The 20,697-nt window shown below is 34.0% G+C and overlaps 1 protein-coding gene and 1 non-coding gene across 2 annotated transcripts in view; one reads left to right on the forward strand and one right to left on the reverse strand.

Annotated features, from left to right (window-relative positions):
- The window catches only part of LOC106111431 (chloride channel protein 2), a 49,459-nt gene that overhangs the window by 12,470 nt on the left and 16,292 nt on the right, over window positions 1-20,697 (reverse strand). Inside the window, exons 2-7 of the mRNA XM_013293522.1 lie at window positions 3,463-3,625; window positions 3,112-3,234; window positions 2,511-2,639; window positions 2,034-2,167; window positions 1,210-1,366; window positions 319-407 (exon numbers count right to left, since the gene is read on the reverse strand). Coding sequence (XP_013148976.1) covers window positions 319-407; window positions 1,210-1,366; window positions 2,034-2,167; window positions 2,511-2,639; window positions 3,112-3,234; window positions 3,463-3,625 — 795 coding nt within the window. The remainder of the gene's footprint in view (window positions 1-318; window positions 408-1,209; window positions 1,367-2,033; window positions 2,168-2,510; window positions 2,640-3,111; window positions 3,235-3,462; window positions 3,626-20,697) is intronic.
- Trnas-gcu lies at window positions 1,901-1,982 on the forward strand. The gene has a single exon. It is a non-coding gene; the product is annotated as a tRNA-Ser (tRNA).

The raw sequence follows: 20,697 nt of genomic DNA on the forward strand, positions 1-20,697 counted from the left end.
GATAGCTTACGAATGACGTCACTGTTAGATAGAGTACTAAAATCCGTTACTTCCATCACATATTTTACACATTCGATTGTTTCAGACAATTTACAATTTGTGGGACAGGCCCTAAATATTGTTATCTTCCTAATATTATAAATTCGAAAGTTTAGATGGATGGATGTTTGTAAGAGTTTGTAGCCTAAACTGCAAAACGGCTCTTGACGAAATTGACATAGATATAGAGAATAGTCTGAAAGAACACATAGAAAAAAAACACATTAAATTCCACGCGAACGGAGTCGCGGGCGAAAGCTAGTTTTGTATATAACTTACAATAGCACTGCAACACGCGGCGAAGAATCCACGCCAATAATTCCGAACCGCGAAATATGTTGTCGTTACTTCTATCGAGAAGAGCACACCTGGAAACATATAGTCATCTCTTTCAATCTCTATACATTAGAAAGAGACGGCAATATATGCTATCATAACAAAGCTTCTTTATAGGATGTCAGCAATCACAGCATATTTTTAAATACTTACATTACGCTATAGGCTATAAATTTTTACGGTATTTAATTTAGGGTGTGAATAAAATAAAAAAAATTGTCGTGCGAGTAAGGGACAAAAACTATAAACCAATAACAGCAAAGAATGAAAATTGCCATGGTAACGGTAATTGTTATTATTAAGCATTTGAATATCGAATAGAATATAAACAATAAAATATTTTTTTTGTAATAGCTAGGAACAGCTAGTTACCTATCGATCTATACTTATTATAATAAAGCGTAAACACACACTTCTTTATTGCCCAAAATGTCAGCAATTACAGCATGTTTATAAATAATTCTTTTTTTATTAAAAAGCCCTACACATATGTCACGCTTTAGGCTATATATTTTCACGCCATTAAACTTAGGGGTTAATATTTTGGATAAAAACCCTAATGTGGGAAAGAGACCATAAGTTGCTGCCAACATCAAGAAAGCAAAATTGCCATAGTAAGGTAATTGGTATTTTGACATTTGCTATTGATTGTTTGACACATGTAAACAATAAAGTAACATTTTATAAGTTTAGATGGATGTTTGTTAGAGTTTGTAACCAAAACTACTGAACGGATATCGATGAAAGGCATAGATGTAGAATATAATCTGGAAGAAGACATAGGCTAATTACTTTTCTAGTAAATTCTAGTATTCTAGTATTATAATAGGTTACCTCCAACTGGTGCAGCAAAGCATGAGGCAACACCGACAGCGCAGGCCGCAGCTAGCATGTCCGAGGTCCGAGATTCATTGCTATAGATACCTTGAAATTTTGTCACCAATTTTGACAGTAATGTTGCCACCATTGACGCAATGTGTACTGACGGACCCTGGAGATAATACCTGGGTTACATTATTCCAGTAAATTACTGGAGTACTAGCTTAATGTAACTGGCGTAATTGAGGAGATAGAATTCAAGCAAATATTTTTTTTAAATAATCAATTTAAATGAGAATAAGTAAATTAATGTTTTTCCCACGTGTACACTATTTATAATATTTCAAACTATAATCTTTACTAATATTATTAAGAGGAAAGATTTTTATTTTTTTTTTGATTTTTGTGCATATTGAAACAACTCAAAAACTACTCGGCTAATTTCAAAAAATATTTCACCAATAAAAAACTACGTTATCGTTGAGTAACATAGGCTATGTTTTATACAACTTTTTTTTTTAAATTCTACGTAGACGAAATCGCGAGTAACAGCACATTAGAGCAGACATTTCATTAGAATATTGCATGTTTGATTAAAGTAAATGTATTCCAATAAAAGTTATTTGCATAAAACGGAATAATTTATAGCCGTCTGTTCTGAATGAATAAATTCAAACAGTATTCAAGTTTGGTACAGTCTGCAGAAGACGAGGTGGCCGAGTGGTTAAGGCGTTGGACTGCTAATCCAATGTGCTCTGCACGCGTGGGTTCGAATCCCATCCTCGTCGATACATTTTTGTTAATTTAAAAACAATTTTAAACGAAAGAAAAAAACTCACCTCTTTACCCAGCGGTAGACCGGATCCAAGAGTGGCTGTGAGACCTATCACCTTGGAGATGAGAGCTCTGAAGGTCAAGTACTCTTTGAGATGAACTCCTCGGAGTATGGTCTTCATCTCCGGGATACCGGATCCTAAAAAAAAAAACAGAACGTGCCAAAAACTTATACTTAAGCTTGAAAAAGATAGATATTGTTTCTTTCTATTATACGCCTGATGTTATTGTCAGTTAATTATTTATCTTGCTTCTTACTAATATCAAATGTATTATAAATGCAAAAGTTTAGATTGGATGGTTGTTTGTAAGAGTTTGTAACCAAAAGACTTAACGGATCTCGATGAAATTTGGCATAGACGTAGATAATCTGAAAGAACACATAGGCTACTTATTTTAGTTTTAATTCCACGCGGAGTTACGGGCGAAAGCTAGTAATGTGTGTCCATTCATAGAAGTCAGTATATAACTTATCCACCGACCTATGCTCTGTGCTGCAACGATATGCACGAAGCCAGCTGCAAATAATATGAGGCAAACTGGCAGAGACACCCACGCCACGTACTGGCTGAAGGTAGATGTCGCTAGTTCGCTGTACATCCACATACGAGCTGTAAATATAAACACAACTTGTAACAAAATGTGTAAGCACTGTATAAAACTAAACTATCGCACAACTGTTTTGTCGCACTTTGATTCCTATGAGCTTATATGGAGGTTATACTACTCGAATTTTAGTTTTGCAACTAAACAGTTGAACGCTGCGAAACAATCGACAATCGCACAACAGTTATGCGATAGTTCAGTCAAAGGTGTGCCCGCTCTAAGGGGTTACGGTTTTCAGATCTTATAGTAGGTTAAAAATACATTACCTCTTAGCAAGCAAAGCAGCATGAAAAAATAAAACATAAAAAGTAAGTAAACAATAACTATTAGTTACCAGACTAATCCGAATGTTTTTTGCGTGTTTGTATGGAGGTTTTGTATGAAAATTCCATTGTAACTTGATTTTGACGTGTGTCATTTAGTTCTCTATTCCCTCGAGTCTTATTTAAGGATTATTTAATATCTTCATTTACTGACCATTATTGCAGACCGCAATGCCCCTGTCCATAGCGAAGTTGAGGACTGCCATGATGATGCCCAGCAACGCCAGGAAGACCCAGTCCTCGCCGAGCCGTGCAAACGTGTGCCTCCATATGTAACCTGGAACGCACTTCATATTATTGATTTTTAACTTCATATTATTGATTTTTAACGCGATGTTTCTTGAAATAATTCAAGAAACATCGCGTTGTTTACGACTTATATTAGCTATTGCAAAAGTATTATATAAACAACAACTTCACGTTACTAAATTTTATGTAGCGTAAAAACAACATAAAAAAATAAACATAAATATAATATTATATAAAAGTTCAGCAAGATATTTACCTAATACTTTAAACACTTTTCCCCTTGGCCTGTGTTTCCCAGTCGCTTCTAGCTCCTTCTGCCGCAACTTATCGTCTTTTCTTCTTCTTTTCCTTAATCTTCTTAGTCTTCTAGCTTCTTCTCTGGCCGCTTCGCTGAGGTCGCGTTGATAGCGACCATACATCTGAAATCAATTCCTCAAGGTTAACAAAAACGGTAACTACACCCAACGTGTAAAACGGCGCCTGCCAAATAATAATAGACAAAATTTGTTATCAATAATATTGCAAGTTGAAAGACTAGGCGTCGTATTTTTTCTAAAGAGATTGTTGGATCTTTTTACAGCATTGCAGCAGAGAATGATAATTAGTACATTTAGATAAAATAAATATTGAAAATGTTCGCAGTAGTTATCTAAATCCCAAATTAACAGAATTTACCCTTGAGATGTGTGCACAATTTTACCATAATCTCAAAGATGTTTGACAAAGATAAAACGATAGGAAGCTACGTAAGTGAACGGTAAATATTTGCTGAGATAATCTGAGCATCTTTGCAGACTTGTAAGGGCAAGGTATTTTAAAACATCTGTTTTGTAGAATACTAATTATTTTGCTAAAGATTTGGGTAACATTTTTAAATTTTTGGAGTTTTTTAAAAAGTCCTTTAAAGCTTAATTGAAAGTTAAAACTACTGATTTAGGCAAAACACTTCTAGATCCTTTCTTGTTTACATTAAACGTTATAGTAGGATTACATGTTCTTGATACTTTATCTCATTAACAAGATGTATCAAATAACACATACTTGAAGTTAAAAATAATTATTGTGAGCAATTAATGCAGCAGAAGCGTGGGAGGCGACTATATTTAGCGATGCTAACGACATTCAATTGTACATTTAGAATGCAAATATTTTTAAATTCTTACATATACTACATAGTTGTATCTCCGCTTGTTAAATAAAATTATTGATTTTAGGGTGAGTTGCATCGAATCGCTGGTTATCGTAAAAGTTATAGTTATAGTTAATAGGGTTACAAGTGCAAAAACATATTCGCACAGAGGTTTTATGTGTTTTTCGTTTTTACAATGGAAACGTTTAAACCTGAATGTCACTAAAGTGTCAAGTTGGTGTCAAGAATGACATTTACGAAAATTAAAATGTTTGGAAATTCGTTAGAATCATAACAATAACCGTTATCTAGTAATTTCAAAAGCAAGAAATCTAATTTTATTCACTCTTGAATTTTATTGGTTTAATATTGAATCGTGATATCGTGTTTTCAAACTATGTTCAACATCTGTGCCAATTGAGATCCGTTAACCCGTTCTGTAGATCAGTAACAAACATCCATACCGACTTTCGCTCGCGGCTTTGTCCGCGTGAAATTAAAAAATATAGCCTATGTTGTTCACAGACAAATTACCTTTCTAATGGTGACAGAATGATCGAAATCGGCCAGTTTTTGAATTATGTCAATACATACAAAAATCCAAATCTTTCCTCTTCATAATTTTAGTATAGATGATACATTTTTTTTTAAACCGTCAGTGTTTAGAGATTGTCGTCTCTATTATTACAAAGGGAGTGAAAAAGATGCCAATATGATTTTGTACAGATGTTTCGTAATGAAAACACAGGTTGTTAATAACATTATTGACGCTTTTGCACATAAAAATTACAATAAAATAATATGAAATTCTGATTACTCGATGTGAATAGGTATAGGCCAGTTTTATGCAGCCAATGTTCAAATCTGCCGCCCACCGGTGCTGTACCGAGATTTTATCTTTGCGCTGTTAAATAATTATTAAAACACGCAATGTTTATTGAAATATTACAGACTGTTAAATAGACTGATTTGTCTTCAATGAGGCGACCAGTTTCTTTAAAAAAAAAACACGCTGTGGAAAAATTATTTTATAGAAATAGCTTGATTATGGAAAAAAAATGCTAAATTGAGGACAAATATAGAACTAATATCTTTCCATACATTAAAAAGTGATTTTTTATTACAATTTGAGTTTATGGTCCTTCGAGCCAGGATATTTATACTAATTATATAGATATTTTTTTTAATTATGTATATAAAAAGGTAAGGTTAAAATGAATAAAACATAAGTATGACTTACTAGCTGTTCCCGTGCAACTTCATTCGCATGAAATTGTGAAAATTTTATTTTATTGTTTACATTAGTTAAATTATCAATTACAAATGTCAAAATGATATGACATGGTTACAACCATGCCTCCTTAATGGTCTCTTTCCCCCATTAGGGTTTTTATCCAAAATATTTACCTAAGTTTATTGGCCTTAAAACATAGAGCCTAAAGCGTGACGCCTAAAGTGTAGGGCTTTTTATTAAAAAAGAGTTATTCAAAAATATGTTGTAACTGCTAACATCTTAGGCAACAAACAAGTGTGTGTTAACGCTTTATTAAATTAAGTATAGATTATTAAATAAAAAAATTCTCATTTACGTCTCGTTACTTTAATTAGGTAAATATAGTAATTAATTTAACTTGATGTAAGTGATTACTTCAAACCCTTGACTTGTCGGCTATAATTTTACTTCAGGATAACCTTAAAAACGTTTCAGTTATTTATTTATTTACCTTAACATCTAACGTTAATTAAATAAGAAAAACGAGTCACATTGACCGTGACTTAGTTACTGAAAAAAACGGTAGTTAAAAAGATAAATGTCCCGCGTTGTCTGAATAAATTAAAAAAAATGTTATTAGGGTTTGGTATTTTTTACATTTCATAAAACATTTAACTTATCTTCTTACGTTGAAGGAAAATATCTTGTTGCAAAGAAATCTGGCGAAAAAATCAAAAACTCGTGCGAAGCTAAACCCCACTGGGCGTATGGTTGTCAAACTAAGTTAAGACTGAGTCCCTCAGTCAAGCATACCTGATTCTATCTACCTATCTGCTATTCAAAATTTCATTCTTCTTTTTACTTTCAATTATCTTCAACCTTGAAGTTGGCGATATCATCGAAATAAGGATGTGGCCCTCTTCATTAAAAGAGAGTCTTTGTTCGTTTCTTCCGTGAGGATCTTAATTGCCGATTTACTTGTAAGGTTATTTTTTTAAAGAGGTTCATGGGGTTTCTAGAGGTTTGGGAATTTTTTTTTTTTTAGATGATAATTACACAAATTGTGACAACCCTATTTACCTTATATTCTGTTCATATTAGGATAGGATTAAGATACGTTGGCATCACGCGCTTTACTTCCAGTAATGCTATTGGCGAAATATTTGTCCTCAAACATTGACTTTTACTTAGCAAAGACTTTCTGCAATTTAGGTGAGAATAGCCTTATTTTACGACTTTAGTGTCAAAAAGTAGTATCTTTTTCGAAGTGTGCTTAGATTAAGAACTTATTTTTACTAGCGCACCGCAGCCTACACCTATCACAGTATTCGTGGGAGCCAGTGAAAGCAGGCACTAAGCGTGTGAGCAAAATGCAGTAGACCTCTACCTTTACTCTCTTTTATGGAATATCTATTCCCATCTGGGAAGTGAATTTCTGTTTACCGTCCACCCCTTCATCGATTACAAGTAAACGCATCTACTATATATAGGCAGCGGTTGCTTCGCTATTTCATCGAATTAAGTGGATGTTTCGTGTGCCACTTTATTATAAAATATACAGTGTTTAAATCACCAATAGAAACACATCTGTTAAGGAATTCGTTGATTTTTTTCCGTTTCATTATCATTGAGAGTTATCCTTCATGGTTTATTCATAGCGTAAGTTTTCCAGGAAATATGGCAGCTAAAGATTTTCCCCTTGACATCCAGTCTATTGTTTGACTCCTGAGACCTCTGGTAGGTACACCAAAATTGACCTTAAAATCGACAGTTATTCTTGTCATATAGAGGATATTGAAAGGGAATTTTAGTGATTAACAATTCATGATATTCTGAAGTATTCAAGGTCGGAATTTCAAAGGTCAATATTCGGATCATGTCTCTGCCTTTATCAATACTATACTTATTACTACCTCTTTATATACTTCTATACAAAGATGAAAGATTTGTATTTTTATATGTATTGTAATAAATAAATAAACAAATGGTTTATTATTTCACTTTTGAAAATATACATTTCATGTGAACGTTGGCTCCTGTACTAGGTTCCCCTGTGCCGCAGGAGCCTATCCCTTTCCCCATTTGTGAATAGAAATATATCATTGTAAGTGTCTAAACAAAAATACAAAGAAAAACATTATAATTATTATTATAAAAAAGAAAAAAAAAATTTTTGTATTGGAGCGTTGTTCCAGTCGAGTATTTATGAGTGTGTGTATGTGTGTGTGTGTGTGTGTGTGTGTGTGTGTGTGTATTAACTCAAAAACTACTTGGCTGATTTAAAAAAATCTTTCACCATTAAAAAGCTATGTTATCAGTGAGTATTATTTTTTAATTTTACGAGGTTGAATTCGCGAGAGGGCTAGTCACACTACATATGGAGTTAGCGCACGAAATTTTAGACCTTCAGATGTTCTGTTTGTCTTCCCTTCTAAATCTAAAGATGACAGCACTTTTCTCATAAATCAATTTCTTACCAGACTTATTTTTACCTATTAATAATGTCACTGAAAGCAGGAAAACGCCAATAAATAAACTGATAGAAATAAACGCAATACTTAGTTTTTAAAAAAGTTATTACAAAAAACATTTATAGCTCGTTTTAACTCTACTCTTGCATTGAACCCGTTATTTAGTGTCGACGACCGAATTTTATTTTAACTGTAGTTCAATATGGCTAATAAAACAAGATACGCTCTAATTATAAAACTAATTTTGATCTTTTTTAACGAATAAAAACCTCCTTCTTTAAATATTGTATCTTCTTTAAATAATATGTTTCCTTTAACTATAATCTGTGCCATAAGATTTCAATTTAATTACTTGTATGTTTTTTTGCATGAAAATACATCTTCACTAGCTTTCGACCACGACTCCTTCCGTTTAGAATTAAAAAAAAATAGCCTATGAGTATGAATGAATGAATAAGTATTTATTATCACAAAAAACAAATTACAAAAAAGGACTTATTCTAAAGAAAACATATCGTGGCAAAAGGTAGCCAGCTCAGCGTATGCAGGACGGTCTAAGCCGTTCCTGCGCTTTTCAGCTGGCTCCTTCGTATTCAAGTAACATATACTTAAATACATACTATCCTCTACATCTATGACAAATTTAATCGTGATCCGTTAAGCCATTTAAGCTACTCTAACAAACATCCATCCATCTAAACTCTCGCATTTATAAGTATAATTTGTTTGTGTTCGAGTGTTTCGACACGATTAGCTTGTTTACAATAAATACTGACAATTGATAACCCATTGACACTTGGATTTATATAATAGATCGGTCATTGAATTCCTGCTTATAGCAAAATATAAAATTGGAGTGTCTATTTGTTATATCAAAAGAAAAAATTCCAAATTTCGGAAAGATGTATTTACGTTGCTGATAACGAATATCGCATTTAAAAAATTTGTCTGTCTGTCCCCAAGCCGCGTTTGTTTCGGTTAATCTCCGAAACGGCTGGGCCGATTCCGATCGACTTTCACTGAAGGGTAGCTGGCATAGACGGGCATATTATAGGCTACCTTTTTATTTTAATATTGCGTGGTTGAAGCCTCGGGCTAGTAGCAAATAATTTATGTGCCCATGCCCCGGTGAACGGTGAAGTCGAGGGAACCAGAGGGAGTTTAGTGGGTAGGCTTCACGTTCCTTCCCTTTTGGGCAGGAATGTGGAGAGAGTCCCACATACCCTGTGTGTCTTTTCCCAAGGCACCTGGGATGCGTAACGCATTCCCCCTCTTAAAAAAAAAGTAGCAAAATAATTATTAAACTTTGCAAAATTTGCAACCAGGAGGAAAATCACCCTAAATATTTTCACAGCACAGTAATATATTGGCGCTGTAGTAATAAATAATTCATCAAGCCATCTCATTACCAGGCAAATGTAGTGTAAATATATACGAATGCAAATTTTGTATGCGCTGAGGTCAAACTGTGAATACTGGTTTATTACAGCGAATATCGATTGTAATGCATAGTATATATAGCACAGGTAACTTCGGGTTTTCATTTTAAAGTTTTGTTATCGATGTATTTTTACGTTAATTGAAATTTGACAACCCTATGCGTGTCTCTAAAGAATTACGTGTTCTGATATTAAAAAACTATCTCCAACATGTAACTTGAACGCTTTTTATTACGTTTGCTCTTTTCTAAAATAAAGTCGTGTCGTCCTCGTGTCGTTCTGATTAAAACACCTTATAGAGTCGTGAGAAACTACGAGTATTGTAATTATTGATATAATGAGATTTTAAAATTATATAGACTTTGTTATGACGTTAGAAGTTATCGATTATAACTAACGGAGAATTCTTGGTAATGTTTTTTACCTTTGTTTATAGCTAACTAAAGTATATACAGATATTTAATGGTGAAGATTATTGTTTTTATACATATAGCAATTCATTAGGTATGAAAATCTTCAATCATTTGTTGTCGTAGTTGACAAACGAGCAAACGGCTAGCGGATTTCGCTAAAACAGCGATGCGACTGCCATAGACATCCGCATATGTAAATGTGTTGCCAAACTTTAATCAACGAAGATGTTTCCCCTACCTATGCGTCCCATCCCATGACAAATCCACTTCCCTTCCCCCGTTGGAAGAGTAACAGGGCTATAAATAGGTCTCCGTAACGCACATTCATCATAGGAAACGCAGAATATCTTCCTCTCGCTGTCTGTCTTCCGTGTGGTCGTGGTATTGCGGGGGTCGAGCGGCATATTCATGTAGATATTGAAGCGGGCTCTACCACTGTCAAAAATAAAAAAAAAAACTAATAGTAAAAATTCTCCGGTAACATTAACAACATCAATCATGGTCACCAGCTTACTGAACATCTTTATTAAGGGGCTCAGGCACTTCCCGAAGTTAGGGGTGAATGTCCAAATTCAAATCGAAAATCAAGTTGGTACACGGCGGGATTCTAACCCAAGACCTGTAGTTTACAAGTCAAATGTTTAAACCCCTGAGGCATCGGCGCAACAATATCAGTGTAAATACGATTTTCAAATACTCAAAAGTCCTTGCAAGTCAAGTTATATTCCATACTATTTAAGGAAAAGGCTTCTTACTTATGTAATTTTTTTCAAAGGATGGCTTGAAGTGGGAAAATATCAAGTTAACTCCATTGTCGTAATAAGGACATAATCATTAATAATAATGTAAGCCGACCTACAAACTAAACGACGTTAACTGGCTTAGCTTTGTGTACACCCGAGCCAGCAAGTCGTTCAGTCGACACTTGAGCGCCAGTACATTGACGGTGTAGGCTGGTATGCCGTGGGAGGGAAGGATATACCGTCTGATGAGGTAAATCCAACAATTGCCACAATTGAAGTACTTAGTGCTCAAATGTCTTTATATCGTTATTAAAATATCTAATAAATCTTTATTGCGATACTAGCTATCGCCTCCGACATCGTCATTGTGGAAAAATAAAAGCAAATAGCTTATATGAATTTCCAGACTATGCTTATGTGTTAAATTTCATCGAGATCCGTTCAGCAGTTTAGACTACTCTGACACACATCCATCTAAACTTTAGCATTTATTAGTAAAAAAGATTATCAAATTGTCCTGATATTATATCTATACTATTATAATAAAGCGTAAATACACACTTCTTTGCTGCCTAAGATGTCAGCAATTACAGCATATTATTGAAAATTTCTTTTTAAAATAAAAAGCCCTACACTTACGTCACGCTTTAGGCTATATATTTTAACGCTATTAAACTTAGGGGATAAATATTTTGGTTAAAAACCCTAATGTGGGAAAGAGACCATAAGTTGCTGCCAACATCAAGGAAGCAAGGTTGTCATCAAGTGATGTCATTTTGACATTTGCTATTGATAATTTGACAAATGTAAACAATAAAATAAAATTTTCACAATTTCTTGCGGATGAAGTCGCATGGGAACAGCTAGTTTGTTATACAATAAATATTTGGTTAAATATCAATATCTCACCAATGTGTATAACGTTTAAAAAAACAGGCATAATTTATTATTCTCTCTACAAAGCTACGAACACAATATTTGATGAAACATTTAAAGCAAGACCAATTTAATTATCGATATATAAACAAGAATATAAGCACGAGTTTTAAAAAGTCAAAGAACTTTGATTTAAACAGCAAACAGTTTGCCGGAACTAAGTGACACTGTCACGCGCTCATACACGGCTGAAAACATTAAGCAAATCATTTTAGTGGCGTCGTGAATTATTGTTCCATGAAAATTTACGCATTAGATTACTTAAAACCTGCTTAGAACCATCGCTATAAAAATATTAAAACGTAATTGCATATTGCACCAGACAAAACTATAGTCTTTGCTTGATAAGGATCAGTGGTCACCAGACGAATAAGAAGTTATCGCTAAGAAGCCGTAATGGGTTTAACAGAGGACTGCACGCGATGTCTACACGCTATAAGAGCTGTAGACCTTTGACAAAACTATCACACAACATTTGTGCGATTGTCGATTGTCTCGCAATTCAACTGTTTAGTTGGACAAATAAAAATCACACACACCTCCATATAAGGTCATAGGAATCAATGCGTTACTAAAGCTATGCGATTGTTTAATTTCAGGTGTGCGCATGGTCTAAAACTACATCCGTTCTTGCGAAAGATTTTAGTTATAATCTCTTAAAAACCATTACATTTATTACATACTAACTTTGCGCCGCGACTCATTTCGTGTGTATAAAAATAAAAAAAAAGTAAATGGCCTATGTGTTCTTCCTGAATTAGCTTAATACCTATGCTAAATTATAACGAGATTTATTTGAACTTTTTTAAACATTTATGTAAAGTTTCGCATTTATAATCTTAGTAAGATATGGTAGTGGTATGCTATACAACCTAACCGTCGTAATAAAGGTCCACAGATTATCCCAAAAAACCGTAGCGTCTTTAACCGACTTCCACGTGCATAAATTCCCAGTGTGTCACAACTTCCCTTAAAGATCCACTTCCTGATCCAATTCTAAATGTTAGTCATCAAAGACGCGGACGAATCGTTAGAATAGGGACACACCAAACTTCTCACGTTCATTGACAAGACCTTTCAAAATGTTTTGTGGTGAACTGACTGCTCACAAAATACGCTGCAGTAAAAACTGTAGCTTCATATTATCATTGTACTTTGCTTAATTTATTATTTTTTATAAAGATTTATTTTGTGACCACTGTGACCACATCCTAAAAACAGACCATGTTTGTAGACCTATGATTTAGAAGTATCGTCTACTACACACAGGTCAACTAAAGTAGGGCCATGATTCAGGGCTAAGGACTACCGTGGGCGGGTCAAGTGGCAATGTCGCGGTGCGCACGCGACGCCTGTTTCCTTGTTTCATACAAATGTCGAGAGATCGTCAACTTAGATAATGTCAGAGCAAAATCTGCTTCAATTTAAACATACATTTCATACATAAATAAATCCTTTTCTAATTGCTATTAAAGTTGCCCTATTGTGTTTCTTCACTTAAGTAGAATAATGTTTTACGTCATAATTATTATACTAACTAGCTTTAGCCCGTGACTTCACTCTCGTGGAATTAAAACAAACAAAAGTGAGTATATATTTAACAGTGGTAATGCCCGCTTTAACATCTTGGCACGAATGGGCCGGCACGCCCCCAGTAATACCACGACCACAAAGAAGACAGGCGTGAAATGGAAACAATTCCGTGTTTCGTCTCATGAGTGTGGTGCTAAAGACCTAATTTAAATCCCTTTCTCTTTACCACCCATTTCTTATAAGAAGAGGATGGGAAGGGGAAGTGGATTTGACGGTGGAGGAGATGCATAGGAAGAGGAAATATCCTCTTTATGTGCGTCTCCTCCTCCGTCGTATAAGGGTAGGCAACGCATCTGCAATTGCGGAAGTCTATGGGCAGCGGTCGGTTCGCCATTTTGGCGGATTCAGGTGGTCGCTTGCTCGTTTGCCACCTTATATTATTAAAAAAAAATGTCTTCATCCAGACCATTATCTACGTCTATGGCAAATTTCTCCGAGATCCGTTCAGTTTAGGCTATCTCTAACAAACATCCATCCATCTAAACTTTCGCATTTACAGTAGAACCTTGACAACTAAAACCTCGATAACTTAAAAAAAATATATGTTCCCTTCCTATCAGAGCCCTCAACCTCTACAACATAGACCCTTGATAACTTAAAACCTCTAAACTTAAAATATTTTGTTTCCTTTGGACTTTAACTTATCGAGGATCTACTATATAACATTAATAAGAAGTAAGATGTGATTAGAGTTAGTCCGTTCTTAAGTACTGATACAAGGAGGCAAGGCCGTGAAATTTAACATGTTAAGATCGATCTCACGTGATAGTTTACCCAATGATAACGTCTAATTGGATGTAAATGTACTCCTAATTTTACATTCACGGAATATGAATTGGGCGTGTGAGAATCAGAGCATTTAGTAAGCATAATTATGTGTTAAGTTAGTTTTAATTGAAAGCACGCAGTGTTTCTATTAAGGATTTATAAAGAGAATTTATGTGTTTTAAATACTTAGGGTTTCCACTGAATATTTGAAGAAATATATTACCTATTTGATTAAAAAAATGAGAATTTAATAATGTTTATGTCAATGTGTTTTAAAATAATTTAGGTACATTAAGTAAGATCTAAGTGTTTTTATTTGTGTTTTGTTTGTTTTTTTTTTATAATTTTTCATAGTTTAGATTTAGATTAAGTTTTCTAGTTGTGACCGAGTATAACATTTACTACATGTTTTTTTTTCTTCTACTATTTTGTAAAACTGCGTGTTCTGTTTTTAGGAATCATTGAAAACCGGCGCTTCGGTGTACACCGAGCACATGCCGAATGAATTCCTTTTCATTTTTTTTTTAATAAACTGATATCTTTCTTTCTTTCTTTCTTCAATCTATACTAATATAAAGCGGAAAGATTTGTATTTTTGTATGTATTGAAATAACTCAAAAACTACTGGGCTGATTTCTAAAATTCTTTCACTATGAAAGGTAATTTATCTATAAGTAACATAGGCTATACTTTTTATTATTTTTTATTTTCACAAGGACAAGGTTGCGAGCAACAGCTAGTCATGTTATAAGTATGTAACGTTAAGTAATGTTATATAAAAAATTACGTTGAAACTTAGAGCGAAAAATACGTTTTTTTAATTACTTACAAAACATTAACTTGATAAATTAGAATGGCTTATAAGGCGCAACTTTAAACTTTATCAATATTTCTTAGATTTCGCTACGTGTGTTACTTATCTAAACCCTGTGGGACTATCTTCTAGATAAGAAACATTACCAGGGATCTTAAGTTACATTTAGAATGAGATAAACGTAATAACTTGCCTCGTAGACACTATAATATATCGCATAATAATGTTATAAAGAAAAAATTGTTTTTATGTAACGAACAAACTCAAAAATCTATTGGTCAATCGGACCAGCAATATAATATGTCGTTTTATTAATCCCTCAAAGAGTTTCCGTATATTGGTTGCCATGGTAACGTTTAAACAATAACAATTTTTCTTCACATTTATGACTTAACTACAAAAGGCGAAGCTGTCGTCAATAGCTAAGTAATGAATGATTTAAAACACTATTTCACGTTATTGTTAGAAACGTAATTATCGTAACTGTTGTCAATACACTCGTATCCATAAATATTTATAATCTATGGTCAATAATTCAATTATAGTGTCTATGATAGGGGAAATATTTAGAAAAATCCCCGCGTCTGTCTATAAGGTAGGTAAATTTATTATATTCAACACGTGTGAATTTTATCCTCGTTTGTTTTAACTTTGAAAACCCCATGATTTGATGATAGATTAGCGTAAATTATTTCTGTCACTTTCTGATTTAAACGTAATTGTAACATGTTAAAAAAGTATAAAAAGCCAACTTAATTTGCGTAATAAAAGAAATCAAACATTTATTTGAATAATTCTACGATACACGACAATGTAACGATTTCTAATAATCAAGTAAATGGGATTAAAGGTCGAAGGACGCGGTAGTTATGTAGGATTCTCTCCAAGATGGAGCTTACCCACTAACGCTTTAATCATCCCTAACTTATAAAAGGCTGCGAGATCCTCCTTGCAGATATACTGAGCCGATGAAGTGATCTTGATATACCCGTCTTCGATATTCATATAATATTTTCTGGGAAGAGCACTTACTTGGTAGAGAACGCGCTGAAGGTGTTTTTTTTATATGATTAACGACGCAACACTAGAGGAACTACATGAGTTGCCGGCCTTTGAGGAAACGGTAGGCTCGCTTCTTCAAGGACCCTAAGTCGTGCAGGTTTGGAAATAACGCCGAGAATAATGTTGCTTTTCTATTTTTCTCCGTGTTCTGTTACTTACCAAAGTTCCCAGATAACTGTGCCCGATTTCTTCTTCTGAGGTATCTCCTGACACCAAAGTTTGACGTTTGAACTTCATTGTGTCTTCGTAAATCACACACAAACACTTTATAGTCTGTGGTTTGATGGATTATTTCGTTTTATAATCGATACGTTTTGTGGGGTTTTAAATTCTGAAGATTTTTTTTAAAATGTCAAGTGTATGTTACTTTATCACCAATCTGCCCTTAAAATATGCTTAGGTCTCTCTTTAGTTAAGGCTCTCTTTGAATTTAAAGTAAAGCTACGAACTTAAGTGACACCTATCTTTAAGGGATAGTTGGCGTAATTGTAATTAGTTACTTAAGATATCTACTAAGAATTCCAACATAAATTTATGTTTTTATTTTCTATAGAACTTTATGAAATATTAATAACTTAATGAATTAAAATTAACAACAAAAAAAACTAAACGACTTTGAATTTAATTTACTGTTAAACAAGACTGAAAATTGGGCAAAACTCAACTCTTCAGATTTGATAAAACTCGATTTTCTTTAACATGAAAGCTGTAAATATTCAATTTTATAGTTTATCTTAGTTACGCTTTCTATGTAAAACAATCCAAACATTTTTTTTTATTTCATATTTTTTCAATCTTAAAACCACTACTGAAACATTTCAAATAAAAAATCCCTAATTTCACAACACTAAAAACACTATTAAACATTTTATACCACTGGTCTTACTGTTCTAGTGGTCCTCAGGACCGTCTAGGACCACTACCTGACCGGTACCATCACTGTACACAGGTTGACTGTGTAATATGTAATTTAGTCGAGATCGCCTGAAACTTGAGCCTAGTTCACACTGGACTCGTTTATCGTGTTAACTCATTATGTAAATGTAACTGTGCCTTATGTCTGTAGCAATAGAGTTGATATTCATCTATTATCTTGATTATTTAAGTTGTAACTTAAAGCATTGTAATGGTATAATTTGTAATACATTGTTTCCTTGTATGAGAAAAATACTTGTTTTATTTATACTTGCGTTTAAAATATAATATAGTCTATATACTTAACTTTTTACTATGTATTTGAAAATTCGGATGGATGTATGTTACCATTTAAGAATAGAAGCTAAACGGATTTCAATATTGGAATAGATATATTGTGGAATAACATAGCTAATTTTGTTTTTACTACGCAAAAGTCGCGGGAATCAGCTAGTATATGCAACTAGAACGTGACATATATCATTATTCCAAGTGCCACAAACCGCGTTAACTCGACTGAGGAATTCCGGCTTTGTTAAAATTAGGAAATGACAACGTGACATTGAATCCTAGACAGATCCTTGATATGAAAATATCTAGGTACATATTTAACGTAGAAGGTACTTGTAAATTAATTTTGTTGTTTTAATTCTACACTCGACATTCGACACAACTAGACATAACGCCACACACGTCGCAGAGAATCACACAGAGTGGAGAAACACCCTTCGAGACTGTCAAGGAGAGTGGTCGCGACCCTCAGGAATAAGGAATAGATCCGGAGAGAGAGAGAAAATGTAAATAAACACGATTGCACTCGAATTACATCTCATTAAGAGACTAAAATTCTTTAGATAAGGAAAAAAAATACCCTCAAGCTCAAATTTTAAATTTGACCCATTTTAAGACTGCGTAAAATAACGTGTACTTTCCTCAAGCCATGGTGCAGATTACCATCTACTTTTAGTATATTAACGTTAAAATTATGCCGTAACACACATAAAAAAAAAAAAAAAAAAAAAAAAAAAAAAAAAAAAAAAAAAAAAAAAAACATACGGTCGAATTGAATACCTCCTTCTTTTGGGAAGTCGGTCAATAACTCAATTTTATCATATTAGAGACCATCCATCAACATCATTTGATAAAGAAATTAACAAGGTAACTTTTTAAAATTTGGAGGTAGCATTACAATAACAGAGAAGAATATAAGTTAAGTTATTTATCAAGTTCGTAGACATTAAGGTAGACTGTCGCTACGAAATTTTATAATTAAGTAACATCGTAGACACAAGTTTAAGGCATATTATTTCCGTTTCATAAACTTCTTCAATGTAAACCCACCCTTATTGTCTACAGGTGATATTGGTTTAGTATATTACAATTTGTGTAAGCATTTAGAGCGTCCTCTGGCGGTGATAACATCGGTTTAACCAAATTTACAGCGCTAACTACTCTATAATTGTTTGCTGTGATCACGTGAACGGGTTCATACCGCAGTTAAACTTTTAACGGTTATTTAAACTGTCTCATGGCTATTTGTAGCTAAAATCCCTTAAATTTTGGGACAACAGCATAAGGTCATTTAGGAAATTCGTTTGTTTATTTATCCAAGTTAATAATTATCTTTATATTTAGAAAGTCTCTTTGGTTAATAATACTTATTTTTATATCATAAGGGGTCAAACGAGGAAGCGGCCACCTGAATCCGTCGAAATGGCGAAGCCTGCCCATAGACATTCGCAATACCGGATGCGTTGCCTACCCTTAATCGACGGAGGAGGAAACGCGCATAAAGCGGAAATTTACCTTTCCTATGGGTCTCCTCCAGCTTCAAGTCTACCTTCCCTTCCTATCATTTTCTTATAAGAAAAAGGGTGGGAAGGAAAAGGGACTAAATTTGGACTTCCATCAACCACACTCTTCAGAAGAAACGCGGAATTGCTCTCACTTCACGCCTGTCTTCTATGTGGTCGTAGTATTACACCGGGCGAGCGGGCCCTGCAGTGTGAAGATGTTAAAGCGGTCTCTACCACTATAGCTGGTTTGTGAAAATATACTAAAACTAGTAAAAGGTGTACAAAGGGGATGAGAAGGCAACTAAAAAGGGAAAGTTATTTAAAAACCTTAAGAAAATAAATGAACATTAATTGTCGAATAAACAGTTAACGAATTAGAAAACTCAATGGTTATTTCCTAACTTAAAATCACTTTGGCTAATATTACGCTTGGTTAAGTTGTGTTTATGTCTAGCTTGTGTTTATCACGTCTAACTTAAAAGATTTCCGAATGTTGGATTTTGTATATTAAATTATCGCCTTAGTAATAAATGTAAATTTTCATCACATGCGACAATTCAATACTTCTACAAAACAAATAATTTCATATGATATTGCTAATCTAATTATGAGTTACGTGGTTTGTTGTGGGTTTAGATCCACCGTCATAAGCATGCCCCAATACACTGCACAATCGGACGATACATGTACGAATGTATGGCGTATGGCGAATGTATGTATAATGTATGGCGCGCATAAAGATAAAGATAAAGATAGCTTTATTTCCCTTATGATTACATTTTTTTGTTTACATATTTACACTTATACTAAAAAACACTAACAAAATATACCAAAAATTAAAAATAATTATCTGACAATAAAAACGTAAAAACAAAAATGTAAATATTTGTTAGTACGGTTAGTGTTCTTAAACAATTTCATGCAAAAAATATATTAGTATTGTTAGTCTGTTGGCGCGCATATTTTTTTTAATGAGAATTTTTTCCCGCCCTCGTCGTTCCTCTGACATGTTCTACCTCAGGGACCTGGAGTAAGGCGCGCATATTACAGCTGTACTTTGTTTTATATTATGACTAGCTTTCGCCCGCGTGAAATTATCAAAAATTAAAGAAAGTAGCCTATGTGTTCTACCGGACCATGTTTTTCATCCTCATCTCCCCTACCTTATTCTACTCCCGTAGGGTCGGCGCACCGGGTTTTCGTCCTCCAAAGCATTCTATCATCCGTCATCTCAGTCATCACTCCCTTCTTGATCATGTCACCTTTCACGCAATCCATCCATCTCTTTCTAGGTCTACCTCTACCGGTGTAGACACATTCATAACTAACGTACCGAACTATGCTTTACATCTGTACCAAATTTCATCGAAGTCCGTTTAGCCGTTTAGGCTACAAACTCTAACAAACATCCATCCATCTACACTTTCGCATTTATATTATTAATAAGTAAGAAGTATGATTTTAGCATAACAGCACGACATGATTAAATTTTCGGTCTCAAATCTACGATGCCCTTATTTTAATGAGTTAGGCAGAAGTAATAGATTTTCTAAAACCAATGTCATTTTCCGATATCCTGACTTTTCTTTCGCTTTCTTGCAACATTACCTTCTTTAACATACATGTCGGTTATTAAGACAGTTTTACATCAGCCTACCCCGTTATGTTGTGTTGCGTCAATTTGCAGACAATTAGCCGCGACCAGGGCCGGCGTCGTGCGAGGGGCGGCCGTGAGCATGCACTGTATCCATTGTAGCATACGACTTACATTTAGTTCTCTTTTATAATATTAGCCGAATAGTGAAACGAATACTTCACACAGTAACTTGTAGCTTAAGCGGGGCCTTATTGATATAACATATTTTACTGTCGTTTCAGAATTCGGCTTAAGACTTGTAACTATAACATTTTTTTATATTAGATTTTGAGTTCATTACAATTTAAGGTATATTTCAGGGATATATATTTAATTAGCTTTATTTACATGTACTGTACATTATATTTTTTGGATTTCACACTTTTTTAAATTTAGAGAACGTCGGTGGCTCAGTGGCTTAAATACTTGACTTGTAATTTACAGGTCTTGTGTTCGAATCCCGCCATGTACCAACGTGATTTTCCATTTTTCGAATTTTCATATGTACATAATTTACCCGACGTTCTTACGATGAAGGAAAACATCGTGATGCAACCTGCACA

Source organism: Papilio polytes, unplaced genomic scaffold, assembly GCF_000836215.1.
Source record: "Papilio polytes unplaced genomic scaffold, Ppol_1.0 DF824169.1, whole genome shotgun sequence".
NCBI lineage: Eukaryota > Metazoa > Arthropoda > Insecta > Lepidoptera > Papilionidae > Papilio > Papilio polytes.